The sequence below is a fragment of the Balaenoptera physalus genome (assembly GCF_965194825.1).
Source record: "Balaenoptera physalus genome assembly, chromosome: 13".
Lineage (NCBI taxonomy): Eukaryota > Metazoa > Chordata > Mammalia > Artiodactyla > Balaenopteridae > Balaenoptera > Balaenoptera physalus.
The window spans coordinates 18,362,040-18,376,470 of record NC_138892.1 but is presented as its reverse complement, the minus strand read 5'-3'; the positions used below and the strand labels follow the sequence as shown (position 1 = coordinate 18,376,470).

Below are 14,431 nucleotides of genomic sequence, written 5' to 3'. Positions count from 1 at the left end.
AATTATCCCGCATTTTAGTAATACATTTAGAATTTTATTTCCTGTTTATTTCTTTTAAATCCAACTCCAATTTATGTTTTAGTATGGTGTGTGATAGGAAAGAGACCGCTTTGCAGTTTAAAAATTATAATTAGTGATGATTCTGAGCCATATTAAATTATTATATTATATTAATAGTCTCTCAGATTAAGAAAGCAGAGAAAAGGGAAACTTTTAGAAAGAAAGACTCATATAAACTGCTTAAGGATTGGGTTTCCTTCATTCATTAGATAATTCACTTCTGCAGAATGGTGCATTGCCCTACCGGATTAAAGAGGCTTTGCTAAAATTTCCTTAGCTAGGAACACGTTTGTCAGGCCATCAAGTAAACCTCAGGTCATCCCCTCATTAATTTGAAGGACATTTATCAAACCAAAGAAAGAAGGGAATCCATGTAAAGGAAGACAAGGAAAATTAAAAGAAAGTAGAAAACTCCAAAGTCTATAGTACACGGATTACCGTATTCTGGACAGAGTGTTCCGGAGTCCAACTACATAGAACAAAATGTTGGCATCAGTGTTGCTGTAGATGCTGTTGATGGCAGCCATGGCTGCACCCATCCTCCCTGCTGCTGCACAAATCACCACCGGAATCTCATCCTCCATATCCTCAGGAGTCTCAGAGTCATCATCTGGAAACACCAAAATCAGAGCCTTGGAACATGAAGGAATGTCACAGTCTGACGTGTCTTCCACACTCCAGGGGGAAGATAGCGTAGTGGGGAAGAGATTGCCGATTATTCTCCAATATCCAGTCTCTCCTTCTTCTCTTAGAAATACAACATTGGGGGCTTCCCTGGTGGTGCAGTGGTTAAGAACCCACCTGCCAATGCAGGGGACACGGGTTTGAGCCCTGGTCTGGGAAGATCCCACATGCCGCGGAGCAACTAGGCCCGTGAGCCACAACTACTGAGCCTGCGTGTCTGGAGCCTGTGCTCCGCAGCAAGAGAGGCCGCGATAATGAGAGGCCCGCGCACCGCGATGAAGAGTGGCCCCTGCTTGCCACAACTGGAGAAAGCCCTCGCACAGAAACGAAGACCCAACACAGCCAAAAATAAATAAATAAAATAAAGAATTATTAAAAAAAAAAAAGAAATACAACATTGGAACTTTAGCTGGCACTTAGCCAACCACTAAGAATATTTTTCCAGACTCCCTTGCAGCTAGCTCTATGTGATCAAGTGCTGACCAATGGGATGTTAGTGCCAGTAAATGTGCAACACCTGAGTTTGCCTTTAAAAGGAATATGCTTACCCTCCCCTTTTCTTTTCCCCCTTCCCATTGCCTGGAATGTTGATATGATGATAGGAGTTAAAGCAGCCATCTTGGACCATGAGATGGAAACTGCCTCTTGAGGACACCAAAACTATAAAATAGAAAGGATCCTGATCTGGATGATTATGGAACTGACACATCAGACTTTCACTTGAGAGAGAAAATAAACTTCTATTTTGCTTAAGTCACTATTATTTTGGAGCTCTCTTAAAGAAGCCAATCAGATAGCCTAACACATACACACAGTTGAAAAATATGTGAAGAACTGAAAAGCCTCATTTGATTCAACACTCTTCAACTCTTGTCTGAATTGGAATATTTACCTTGCCTACATTGCTATAAAGTATACTGCTTGTGATCTTGCTTCCTGTTATCCACCCTCTTGTTGAGGGAGTCAAAAGTTGATGGCAAAAAAAGGAGATAAATGAAAAAGTATGACTAATGCATAAGATGAATAATTGATTAGTCTTCTGATCCTTGGCTATGATATAAAATACTAATGTCATAACATCATATTTCGGTACCACAACACAACTTTTAGGTATGAAGAATAATAATTACCAGTATGTAGAGTATTCACTATTAAACAGATATCTGATTTTTACTTAAAGCTCTCTCTTTCTTTACAGATGTCTTTTTGCAAAATCTCTATTATTCAGCCCCAGGGTAGTTTTAGCTGATATTTAATCCAACAAACATGTATGAAACTAACCACCAGGTACTCTGCTTTGTATAATTTAAGAAATATTGAAAGGCCTCCCTCTTTATCTCCTACATCTCTTCCACCACCTTCCTCCACAAGTGAAATTTCCACCACTACAATAATTTTTCAAAGTATATTTGCTGGCATGAGATAATGCTCATAATACAATGTTAAGGGTGGGGGGGAGAGAACACAAAATTCTCTCCAGTATTTGATCCCAATTTGACACATGCATATTTGCAAATGGATCTGTGTCTATTTATAGAATTGTGAGTAATTTTAATTTCCTTATTTGTGTTTCTTGTATTTTCCAAACTCTCCAAAGTAATTACAGGTTGCTTTTATAAAGAGAAAAAAAAATTTCTTAAGGGATTGTTCCTTTTGGACTAAACTGTCATCTTGGGGAGGTCCCCTAACCATGTGGTATGTTGCCTAATCATATGGTACCTGCAGGCATCTAAGTGATCTGCCTAAATGAAAATTTGACACCATGGGAGAACTTTAAGCAATGATGTTTCTTCATTGCTTAAAGTTCTCCCATGGTTGCTACAGGATAGAGCCACATTCCATTCCTGGCACACATGGATCCAGTCCCTGTTCACTGCTCTAGCCTTGTCTACTTCTATTCCAGCGTTGCAAAAATACTAGCGGTTCCCTGAATACTGACACCATGTTGTCCCTTATCTCAATGCCTTTTCACAGGCTGTTTCTGATGTCTGGAATATTATTTTCATCCCCTCCTGCATGTCTAACTATTACATATTCATTCCAAATGCAGTATAGACATTGGAGCCCCCAGGAAGCCTTTAACAGCTCACTAACACAAATTAGTTCAGCCCTCACCCATGCTCACTCTGTCCTTGCTTGTGGGTGGATTTACCAGCTGCACTGCAATTTATTTGGTAGCATGTCTTTCCTTTCTCTTCTGTAACACTAGGAGCTCTGTGAAGGCTGGGACAGTATCTTGTTCACCTCTGTCTCCTCTGCAGCTAGCCCAGTGCCTGGAACATGGTAGATTCTCAATACATTTTGGATGGTTGGCTGGTTGGCTGGCTGGGTGAATTTATTAGAAACCTCTATTTGAGCACTTACCACACTGCATGGGAAGAATCTATTCATGTGTATGTCTCCTATACTAGACTGTAAGGTCACTGTGTTATCCCCACTGAGTCTGGCACCTAGCAAGCACTTAATGAAAGTCTGCTGAAATCAACTAAACAGATATGATGCATTGGCCTTAGAGAACAGGGCCCTAGAGGAATAATTCATGGGTGACTCTTAGGGGCAAAGAAAGAGGGAAGGGTTGAAAATCTGGGGCAGTACCTGGCTGTCAGGCTCAGATAGAGGCCTTCATCAGGCTATGGGCAGAATGAGGTTGGAGGAACACGTCCCCATGAAAGAAGAGTACCCTAAGAGAAGGTCAAACACTGAGTTTACAGCTCTGCTGCAGACACATCACACCACCATACTGCTTAAGAGCCTCTGCCAGTCAGAGAACCTGGGAGCTAACCTAAGCCAAAAATACTGCTCTCTGCCTAGAAGTCTTCCCTGGACAGAATGATAGATGAAGGCACATTGGAGGAAGGGTGGGAAGATTTTTCAACTGTAATTCTTCACCAATGCCTCATCCTAGCAGATCTTTGGGATCAGCCATTGTACTACTTGGATCTGTTACACCAAATGCTGCCTGAGCCAGACCATTAAAAGGTTTGGTTATGAGAAGCCATTTGGTGCCCATAAAAATCTCATAATAATGGCATATGGACTAGAAATTTATTATATTGCTTTAGTCCCTTCTCACAAGTAACTCTTATCAAACAATGTCCATTTCTAGAAGAGGTGAAATGTCTGCTCTCCCAGTGCCAAATCTCTGAATCCCATTTCAAATTAGAACTGTTTTAGCCAAACACATAAACTTGCTGCACCCCAAATGGGCCAAGAGTGAATCACCAGCATGCTGATTGCAAGGAAATTGTCAGGAGATTCCATGCAATGTCATTATCAGGAGATTACATAGAATGGTACCATGTTTTTCTTCAGTACATGACTTCCCAGGGCCTCTGGACTTCATGTTATGACACTAGTTCTTTGAATTAATGTTTTAAAAATTGTGAAGATTAATATGGAATAGGTGAGGTACAGAGGATTTTTAGGGCACTGAAACTATTCTGTATTCTATAATGATAGATAAATGTCCTTATAAATTTCTCAAAACCCATAAAATGTACAACACCAACACCAGGGGTGAACCCTAATGTAAACTATGGACACTGGTGGAAATTCCCTGGTGGTCCAGTGGTTAGAACTCCCTGCTTCCACTGCAGGGGGCATGGGTTTGATCCCTGGTCAGGGAACTAAGATCCTGCATGCTGCGCAGCACAGCCAAAAAAAAAAAATTAACTATGGACACTAGTGAAAATGATGTGTTAACATAGGTCCACGGATTGTAACACATGTTCCACTCTGGTACAGGATGTTAATAGTGAAAGAAGCTGTGTGTGTGCATGTGCATGTGCGTGTGCACGCGTGTGCGTGTGTGTGCGTGTGTGTGTATGTGAGCGTGTGCGTGCGTGCATGTGTGTGTGTGTGCGCGTGCGCGCGCGTGAGAGCGTGTGCGTGTGTGTGCATGTGAGCGTGTGTGCGTGTGTGCGTGTGCGTGTGTGTGCATGTGCGTGTGTGTGCATGTGAGCGTGTGTGTGCACGCGTGTCTGCGCGCGCGTGTGTGTGTGGGGCGGTGGAAAGGGTATGGGGGAAATCTCTGTACCTTCTGCTCAGTTTTGCTGTGAAACTGAAACTGCTCTAAAAAATAAAGTCTATAAAATATTAACATGCACTTCTTGAAAAATTCTGGTCAAACAGAAGAGTATCCAGTAAATGGTGATTGTTGTCTGCAGACCTCTCAGCCCACATTCCAAAGGTTACCAGTGTGGTATGTGCCTCTCAAACCCTTCTTAATGTACATACAAAAGCACATATACTACATATTATATAAATATTACATGAAATATGATGTATTATTTTAAAACCAAAATGAAATCAAACTTTTCATAGTCTTCTGTAACCTGCTTTTTCTACTTACATACCACAGACATCCATCTTTCCATGCCAACTATGTTCTTTTGAGTGGTATTTCATAACACTGATTCTCTTTTTTTTAATTTTAACACTGTGTGGGATAAAAATGTGTTATTGGATCCATTCATGTGGTGAAAACACTTTATCGTATATAAATATATAGCCAATTAATCAGGATGTGCATTTCCTAACAGTTCTTTTAACAGCTATTATAAAAGCAACTCATTTCTTTCCATGGAGAAAGGAATTTGCAATGGGATCAGCCGACTGAATGTGTTGGTTTATGGGCAGGAAGTAAAATGTGAGGAGTAACAAGCTCAAAGTTCAGACAACATTTGACCTTGTATGACCTTCTCTCTCTCTCTCTCTCTCTCTCTGTCTCTCGACCTTTCTCAAAGCAATTTATTGAGTCATTAGTTACATACTGCTATGGACTGAATTGTGTACCCCTAAAATTCATATGTTGAAGCTCTAACCCCCAGTACCTCAGAATGTGACTGTATTTGGAGATAGGGCCTTTAAAGAGGCAGTTAGGTTAAATGAGGCCCACCCTTAATTCCATATGGCTAGCGTCCTTATAAGAAGAGGAAAAGACACCAGGCCACGTGAGGACACAGAGAGAAGGCATTCCTCTGCAGGACAAACCAGCCCTGCCGGCACCTTGATCTTGGACTTGCAGCCTCCAGAACTGTGAGAAAATTAATGTCTGTTGTTTAAGCTACCCAGTCTGTGGTATTTCGTTATGGCAGCCCAGGCAGACTAATGTAGATTTCTTTAAATTTACCTACTGTAAGTACATAGTTCAATGATATTTAGTAAATTTATCCCATTTTAGAACATTTAGAATGTTCTAAAATCCCATTTTAGAACATCTTCATCACCAGAAAATTTCCCTTCAGCTGGGTTGCAGTCAAGCCACTCCCACTCCCAGCCCCAGGCAACCACTGACCTGTTTTCTGTCTCCATAGATTTGCCTTTCCTAGAAATTTCCTTTAAATGGAATCATACAACATGTGGTGTTTTTGGTCTAGCTTCTTTCATTTAGTATGTGTGTGAGGCTTATTCATATTGTATCATGTATTAGTAGTTTGTTCCTTTTTACTGTTGAAAAGTACTCCATTGCATGGATATAATACATTTTATATAGTCACTACTTGATTCACATGCGGATTGCTTCCAGTTTGGGGCTACTATCAATAATGCCCTATAAACATCTGCATACATATCTCTGTATGGAAATCATTCGCTTTCCAGAGGCTCCTAATGTTCATTTAGACCTGATTATACATATTTTTAATTTTTTATGAATTTTTAAATAATTAATTAATTTTTGGCTGTGTTGGGTCTTCGCTGCTGCACGCAGACTTTCTCTCTAGTTGTGGCGAGTGGGGGCTACTCTTCCTTGTGGTGGCGGGCTTCTCATTGAGGTGGCTTCTCTGGTTGCGGAGCATGGGCTATAGGCACGCGGGCTCCGTAGTTGCGGCACACAGGCTTAGTTGCTCCATAGCATGTGGGATCTTCCCGGACCAGGGCTCGAACCCGTGTCCCCTGCATTGGCAGGTGGATTCTTAACCACTGTGCCTCCAGGGAAGTCCTTATGAATTTTTTTATATTGAAAAAGTCAGCTTTGTGAGAGCAGGGACGTTATTTTGTTCCTTGTAGTGTGTCCAGTGCCTAAGCCTCTGACTTAAAAAAGAAGTGTGAATATGAATGTACATAATGCACCAAAATAGTAATTGTATTTGTCTTTGGCTGATACAACTACAGGTAATATTTTTCTTTTGTATTTTCCATAAATGAGTATATTCATTTTGCTGATATAAAACAGTAAACTAATGAAAAATAAAACACTACTGGTGCTACCTAATTTTTCTGTGTGTTGCCTTTGCATGTTTGGAGAAGTGAGGTTCCATCCCATGCAATTCACCCCTGAAGAGGGAAACCGGGCTCCCCAGTGTAGCTGGAGGAGGACATATGGTCAACGCAGCGATTTTGCTCATAAGCGAAATTATTGAGAGACTCCAAAAGGATGGATTGCAGAGCAGGCCACTCAGAGCGAGGTCCAAAAACCAACAGCCTCAGCGTCAACTGGGAGTTCATCAGAAATGCAAATTCTCAGCCCCACCCCCAAACTACTGATTCAAAACCTGGGGCCAGGACTGCGTTTGAACAAGCCCTCTGTGTGATTCTGATATGTGTTAAGTTTGAAGAGCACTGATCATTCTAGAACACAACTGAAAATTTGGCCTTGGGTGGATATTCTACAAGCAGGTACTTGGAAGCTGACTGAATTTTTGTTTCTCTCTGAACCCAGCTATTGGAAGGACTCATACTGTGTTCTTAGGTATCTCATCTTGATGGACCACATGCCTGCTTGCCTGCTCCAGTCTTCTTTTTTTAATATATTTTTTCTTTGTGGTAAAATACGCAACATAAAATTTACCATCTTAACCATTTTCAAGTGTACAGTTCGGTGGTATTAAATACATTCACACTGTTGTACAATCATCACTGTCATCCATCCCCCTAACGCTTTTCATTTTGTAAAACTGAAACTCTATACCCATTAAACAATAACTCCCCTTTCCCCTCCCCCCACCCGGCCCCCGGCAGTCATCACTAGGCTTTCTGTCTCTATGAATGTGGCTACTCTAAGTACCTCGTGTTGGTGGAATCACAGAGTATTTGACTCTTTGTGACTGGCTTCTGTCACTTTGCATACCTGTCTCGTTCCTGAGCACAGTCCCCCTGTGAACTTTCTTATACAGAATCCCACAGATGGTCACAATCAGAAGGAACAGCAACACCTGGTTAACTGAAATAAAAACAGAAACATGTTCAAATATAACCTATCGAACTGAAATTGTGGAATAAGTTTAGAATAGCCAGTGGGAACAGACGCTCTCCCTGACATACACAGGACTGGAGGCCTGTAACCTTTCTCTAAGCAGGTAGCACGTGGAGTCAAGAGTTAATCTGTGATAGGGCTTCCCTGGTGGCGCAGTGGTTGAGAATCTGCCTGCCAATGCAGGGGACACGGGTTCGAGCCCTGGTCTGGGAAGATCCCACATGCCACGGAGCAACTGGGCCCGTGAGCCACAACTACTGAGCCTGCGCGTCTGGAGCCTGTGCTCCGCAACGAGAGGCTGCGATAGTGAGAGGCCTGCGCACCGTGATGAAGAGTGGCCCCCGCTTGCCGAAACTAGAGAAAGCCCTCGCACAGAAACAAAGACCCAACACAGCCAAAAATAAATATAAAAATAAAAATTAAAAAAAAGAAAAAGACCTAAAGAAGAAATACATGGCGAATATCTTAAAAAAAAAAAAAAAAAAAAAAGATAATCTGTGATACCGCTGATACTCAAGGACACACAGATGTAGTTTAAGGACAGCCAGGACTAAACCCAGGCAGTCTGATGGCTGAGGCTATAACCTTGATTACTGCACGATGCTGCCTTTGGAGCCACTTTCTGTGCAGGAATACTTTGTTTCAAATAATCGCCAACATTTATATAACACTTATGATGAGCCAGTGCTTATTATGAATACATGTTCTTGGTCATTATAACAGCTGCTTCTCAGTTAATTCTACCACTGGTCAAGGATGATGCACAGAAAACTCTTGCCCTGAGTAAGAGGTTAGGAGATCCCAATACCTCTTCCCAGTCTAAGCCTCCAGGGCCATCCTTTCCAGAACAGTGATGCTTGCCCTTAGGATCTCCTGAGAACTGGAATGGTGTCGGACAGTGTTTTCCTAAGTATGGAGCCCTACACCACGGGTTGTACATGGGATGATTTAGGAGGCTTGTGTTCATAGCATTAAGTAACATTAAGTCACAGTGAGAAATCAGTCCTAATTTCATATGCAGGCAGGTAACAAAAGCTACCCAGAATTGAATAACATTACTCTAACCATATATATTTGTACAATCACCTTCTTTTGAGACATAACTGTTAACTCTACTTATAGTAAGGATATACACTTTCTATTACAAAATACACTTATAATTTTTTAAATGAGTCAATTTAAAGAAAATAGTAAGTCATGCACAGAACAGAAGGAACGCAGATGATGAAAAGTTGAGAAAGTGGTACACTGTCATATGCGGGACACAAATGCCTGCAGTTTGGCAAACATTGGTAGAAGGGGAAAGGGCTGGGATTTGAAGTCAGACTCAAATCTCATTTTACCACCTACTAGCTGTGTGGCCTTGGACAGGTTACTTAACCTCTCTGAGCCTCAGTCTGCTCATCTGCTAAATGGGGATTGTAATAATAACCATTACCTTGCAGGGGTGTTTTGAGAGTTACCAAAGGCAATGTAGGCCCAATAAAGACTTTAAAATTGTTTTGTATTATTATTTACTATTTTTGTGTGTCAAGATATTTATACTTATTTACCTCATACTAATCTATTTTCTGGCCCCTAGGCCTTTGTCTTCACATTTGTAAAAGGAAGGAGTTGGACAATCTCCACGGATGCCTTCCAGAGCTATGTCCTAAGGCTCAATGGTTCTGCCTTGCTGACATCCATCTCCTCTTTGCCTTTCTGGGTTATTAGATTCAGCCAGAGACAACCAGATACTATACTCAGTTTAAAACAAAACTATAGAGAAACAGAAGACAAGGGACAAAGTTCTATAGTTTATCGATACAACTGATTAACATTCGCTTCCCACAGCCACTTTGAGGAAGCAGCCTAATGTCTACTACTATCTGACCCTTTTTTAGTATAAGTATGTCCCATGCAATATTGGGGATATACTTATACTAAAAATTTATTCATAGTTTATTAAAAATTCAAATCTAACTGGATACCTTGTCTTTTCATCTGCTACATTGGGCAACTCTATTCTGAGGGTAACTAACACAATTAGGTAATTATTTTCCCCCTAGATTCACAAACAACTGGATATAAAATCAGAGGCAAGTCCAGGTTTTGATGGGGTCTGAAGATTACATAATTTGAAGTGAATCTTTAAGAATAAGAATATGAAATTACAAATGCTAAATTAGGCAGGAACATGAATACTTATTTAAAATGAGAAAATAAATAATATTTGCAACTTTTACGGAAACATCTGACCCCTCTCATGAAAAATCCACCTCTGAACAAAACACCCAACAACTTTCTATGGAAATCATCCTCATATGATGATGCCAACAACTGTCTGTGGGAAAACTATCCATGAAAACCAAAGAAGATTAAAAAAAAAAAGAAAAAGAAAAAGAATAAGATTCAGCATCAAAACAATCCTCCAAAATATCTATTTTTAATCATAATTTTTTAAAGTTTGTAATCTTACTTTTTCATAACAAAGCCATGGGTGTTCATGTGGATAAAAACTGTGACCTGTGGATCAAAGAATAAAAATTATTTTTAAAAGACAATCAACCCAAAAGTCATAATACAATTATTAAGGACTACATCTTTGACCAGTTGCTATGTGGAAAATTTTGCAATCATTCTTAACTGTTCTGAATCTAGAATTTTGAACTAAATATTTCTTGAATTTAGCGCTCACCTCTTCAAATTGATTTCTCTGGCTGTACAAAATGTACAAAGGACTCCCAAAGCATAATCTTTTACCTTCTCCAAAAGCTGCCCTGTCAGCTCTCTGGGTTAGCAGATCAGATGGCACTAACTGGAAGAAATGTCACATAAGAAGTTTTCCTTGATGTAAAATATCAATCCTGTGCCTTTTTTTCCTGCTATCATAACTTCATTCCTTTGATAAGGAAGCTTCTACATCTTCAGGAATCCCTTGTGAAAACAGAATCATCCTGAGAAGGGCACATTTTACACTCCATTCAATCATTCAGTAAATATTTATTGAGATCCTACTAAAAGCCCAGCACTGTGCTATGTACTGGGGATGCAGCAATGCACAAATCAGTCCCAGCCCCTATCATCATGGAGCTGTTTTCAGTAGAGAAAACAGATATTAAAATGTAACAAGTAAAATAATTAGATTATGGTAAGTGATACGAAGTAAAAAACAGAAGTGCTGGGATAAAGATGAATAGAGACCGGGAGGCATCTTGGTGAGAAATCAGGAAACACCTCACTGAGGAGATGACGTTTGATCAGAAGAAAGGGCAGGAGCCAGTGGAGCGAATGCAGAAGAGCATCCCAGGCAAAGGGAACAGCAAGTGCAAAGGCCCTGGGGCTGATGATTCTAAGTACCGCAAGAGGTTCAATGTGGCTGGAACAGAGTGGACTAAGGGAGAGACTGGCTAGAAGAGGCTGGAGACAAACTGTGGGGTCTGTAAAGGAATATGGATTTTATTTTATTTTATTTTTTGGCTGCGTTGCATCTTCGTTGCTGCACGCGGGCTTTCTCTAGTTGCAGCGAGCGGGGGCTACTCTTTGTGCGGTGCGCGGGCTTCTCATTGCAGTGGCTTCTCTTGTTGTGGAGCATGGGCTCTAGGTGTGCAGGCTTCAGTAGTTGTGGCTCATGGGCTCAGTAGTTGTGGCTCACAGGCTCTAGAGCACACAGGCTTCAGTAGTTGTGGCACGTGGCTCAGTAGTTGTGGCGTGCAGGCTCTAGAGTGCAGGCTCAGTAGTTGTGGCACACGGGCTTAGCTGCTAGGCAGCATGTGGGATCTTCCCGGACCAGGGATCGAACCTGTGTCCCCTGCACTGGCAGGTGGATTCTTAACCACTGCGCCACCAGAGAAATCCCTGGATTTTCTTTTAAATGCATGTAACCCCCTCCATCAGCCTTTGTCTTCCTTAAAGCCCTAAAGCAATGTTTTTCAAACATTCCCACAGAAATTCTGATGATAAAGGAGAGCGGACACTCCAAAGTCATCCCCAGTGAGTTCAAAATATCTTACAAGTTTCTTGTTTTACCTTCAAGTTCATGTAAACTGTACATAAATATAGGGGAAATAAATAGTCCCTTCATTGTCGGAAGAGCTCCTCTCAGGGAGAAAACTCTTCGTTATGAAATCAAGGTTTTCTATACACACATGTGATGGATAGGGGTGAGGTCAGGAGAAAGCTAATTGGGTCGAGTAAATGATGAGCTGGAATCCCCAGGTTTGGCAGCAGCCCAAGAAGAACAGCGTGTAAGGAGGAGAAAGATCACAGGACAGGAGCTGCCAGTTGCCCAAGAGAATTTCTTTCCCTGTGCAGGTGGGCCCTAGGGACTTTCAAAGAACTGGAATTTCCGATATGCAGTCCACAGTCTCTGCCGTGCTCTGCACCTTCTAATCCCCACCCTACCTCTACACTGCTTTTCCCTCTGGATCTAAAGACACATGTTGCTGTGTTTGAGGGAAATCAAGGGAAGGGGGCAATGTTCTTTATTTTGGACATGGAGGACAGGGGAGAGAAACAACTGAGCTAGAAAGTTCTGTGGGCACCGGACATGAGAATGGAAGTCATCAAGAATTGGTACAAAGTTTGGAGGGAATATTGGATGGAGGAAAGGTGAGTTAATTGTGAGTTAACTGCATTCGAATGTCCAAATCTATGGCAGATGGTAGGAATCTTAACCTTTTTTTGACATAAATATCTTGGAAGTCTGGTGAATCCCATAGACCTCTTCCCAGAATAATGTTTTTAAAAGCTTAAAAGATATATTGTATTATAAAGAAAACCAATTACAAAATTTTAAAGAAAAGAAAATTATCAGAATATTGGGGGAAAAAACAAATTTGTGATACCTATAGATACCTATAGCATTAAACATGCTTCTTTATTAAATAACAAGGGCTATTAGCAGGTATAACACTTACTGTAACTTTAAATAGTAATGAGCTTTAAAAAATGTGAGATATTTGTAACAACTGTAATGTAACATGAAAGTATCTGATTTATACTGATGATGAAGTCACAGGTACTACAGTTACTTCTGTGGTTTGTTTCCTATATTCACAATTGAAGGAAATGCTCAAATTTTTTCTCATCTAAGTGCACGAGAAAATGAAATGTATCCATGGACACTTTGAGGGTCTGTGCATCCCAGGTTAAAGGTTACAGAATCCCTGAGGTAGGTTGATTCAACTGACATCTGGGTTAATATGTCATAGAAAAGTCATGTTTTTAATGTTTTACCATCTAGAAAAGCTGCTGCTTTGGGAAGATTTGCCAGGTTTGTGCTGTGGCTTTTTGTAGTCTTAACCACTGGACACCAGGGAAGTCCCAGGAACAACTTCTTTTAACAGAAGAGGCAACTACTTTAGAGAATAAAGAATTGGCCTTATGAGAACTATTTTTCTGCCAAGACATTTGAGACATGTTGACAAGGTAATTTCTTTATAGTGTCCTGGATTTCCACAAATTTCCTATTGTGAACTTCCATAATTAGAAAGAGTGCCTCACTCAGGGAGACACAAATGGTGATGTATAACAAATATTCAGTATACCTGATTTTTTTTTTTAATAGACTTCCTTCCTGTGACACATGTAATTGATTAATTGCATATTAACAGGTCAGCTTCAAAATTTGACTTGATTTTTTTTGTGTGTGTGTGGCCGTGCAGCATGTGGGATCCTAGTTCCTCGACCAGGGATCAAACCCATGGTCCCTGCAGTGGAAGTGCAGAGTCTTAACCACTGGGCCACCAGGGGAGTTCCTTGACTTGTTGATTTTTAGATGTTTAAATTTTTACATATAGTAGAATTCACTTTTCTGGTTGTATTGTTCCATGAATTTTAACACATGCATAAATTCCTGTGATAATCACAACAAATGAGAAAAAGGACAATTCCAACACCTCCAAAAAATTCTCTTGTGCTGCCGTTTTGCAGGCAAACCCAACCTGACACCTAACTCCCGGCAACCACTGACGTATTCTCTGTGCCTATAGTTTTGTCATTTCTAGAATGTCATGTAAATGGATTCACACGGTATACAATCTTTAAAGACTCTCTTCTTTTGCTTAGCATGATGTATCTGGGATTGATACTTGCTGTTGCATGAATCAATAATTTGTTCCTTTTTATTGCTGAATAGCGTTCCATTGCAAGGATGTGTCACAGTTTATTTATCCATTCACCCATTGAAGGACATCTGAGTTCTTTCCAGTGTTTTCTGATTATGAATAAAGCATCTGTAAACACATGTTTAGAGGTTTTTGCATGATTTTAAGTTTTTACTTCTCTGTGGTAAAGACCTAGAAGTGGGGTTGCTGGGTCATTTGGTAGATGTGTGTTTATAAGAAATTTGCCCATCTGTTTTCCAGAGTGGCTGTATCATTTTGCATTCCTACCAGGAATGGAAGAGAAGTCCAGTTGCTCAGCATTCTTGTCAGCACTTGGTATTTTATTTTAGCTGTTCTAATATGTGTATTTCATGGTGGTTTTAATTTGCACTTCCCTAATAACTAC

General features: G+C 40.6%; 1 protein-coding gene across 20 annotated transcripts in view; it reads right to left on the bottom strand.

Annotated features, from left to right (window-relative positions):
* Positions 1-14,431, bottom strand: part of GLT8D2 (glycosyltransferase 8 domain containing 2) — a 56,234-nt gene that overhangs the window by 12,820 nt on the left and 28,983 nt on the right. For 14 of the 20 annotated variants that reach the window (XM_082419522.1, XM_082419506.1, XM_082419511.1 and 11 more), the window contains 3 exons: positions 10,398-10,444; positions 7,814-7,906; positions 499-670 (listed from right to left, as the gene is read on the bottom strand). In XM_082419522.1, the coding sequence (XP_082275648.1) occupies positions 499-644 (146 nt within the window). In that variant the 5' untranslated portion in view covers positions 645-670; positions 7,814-7,906; positions 10,398-10,444. The remainder of the gene's footprint in view (positions 1-498; positions 671-7,813; positions 7,907-10,397; positions 10,445-14,431) is intronic. The other 6 variants (XM_082419519.1, XM_082419516.1, XM_082419517.1 and 3 more) reach the window with 1 other exon arrangement.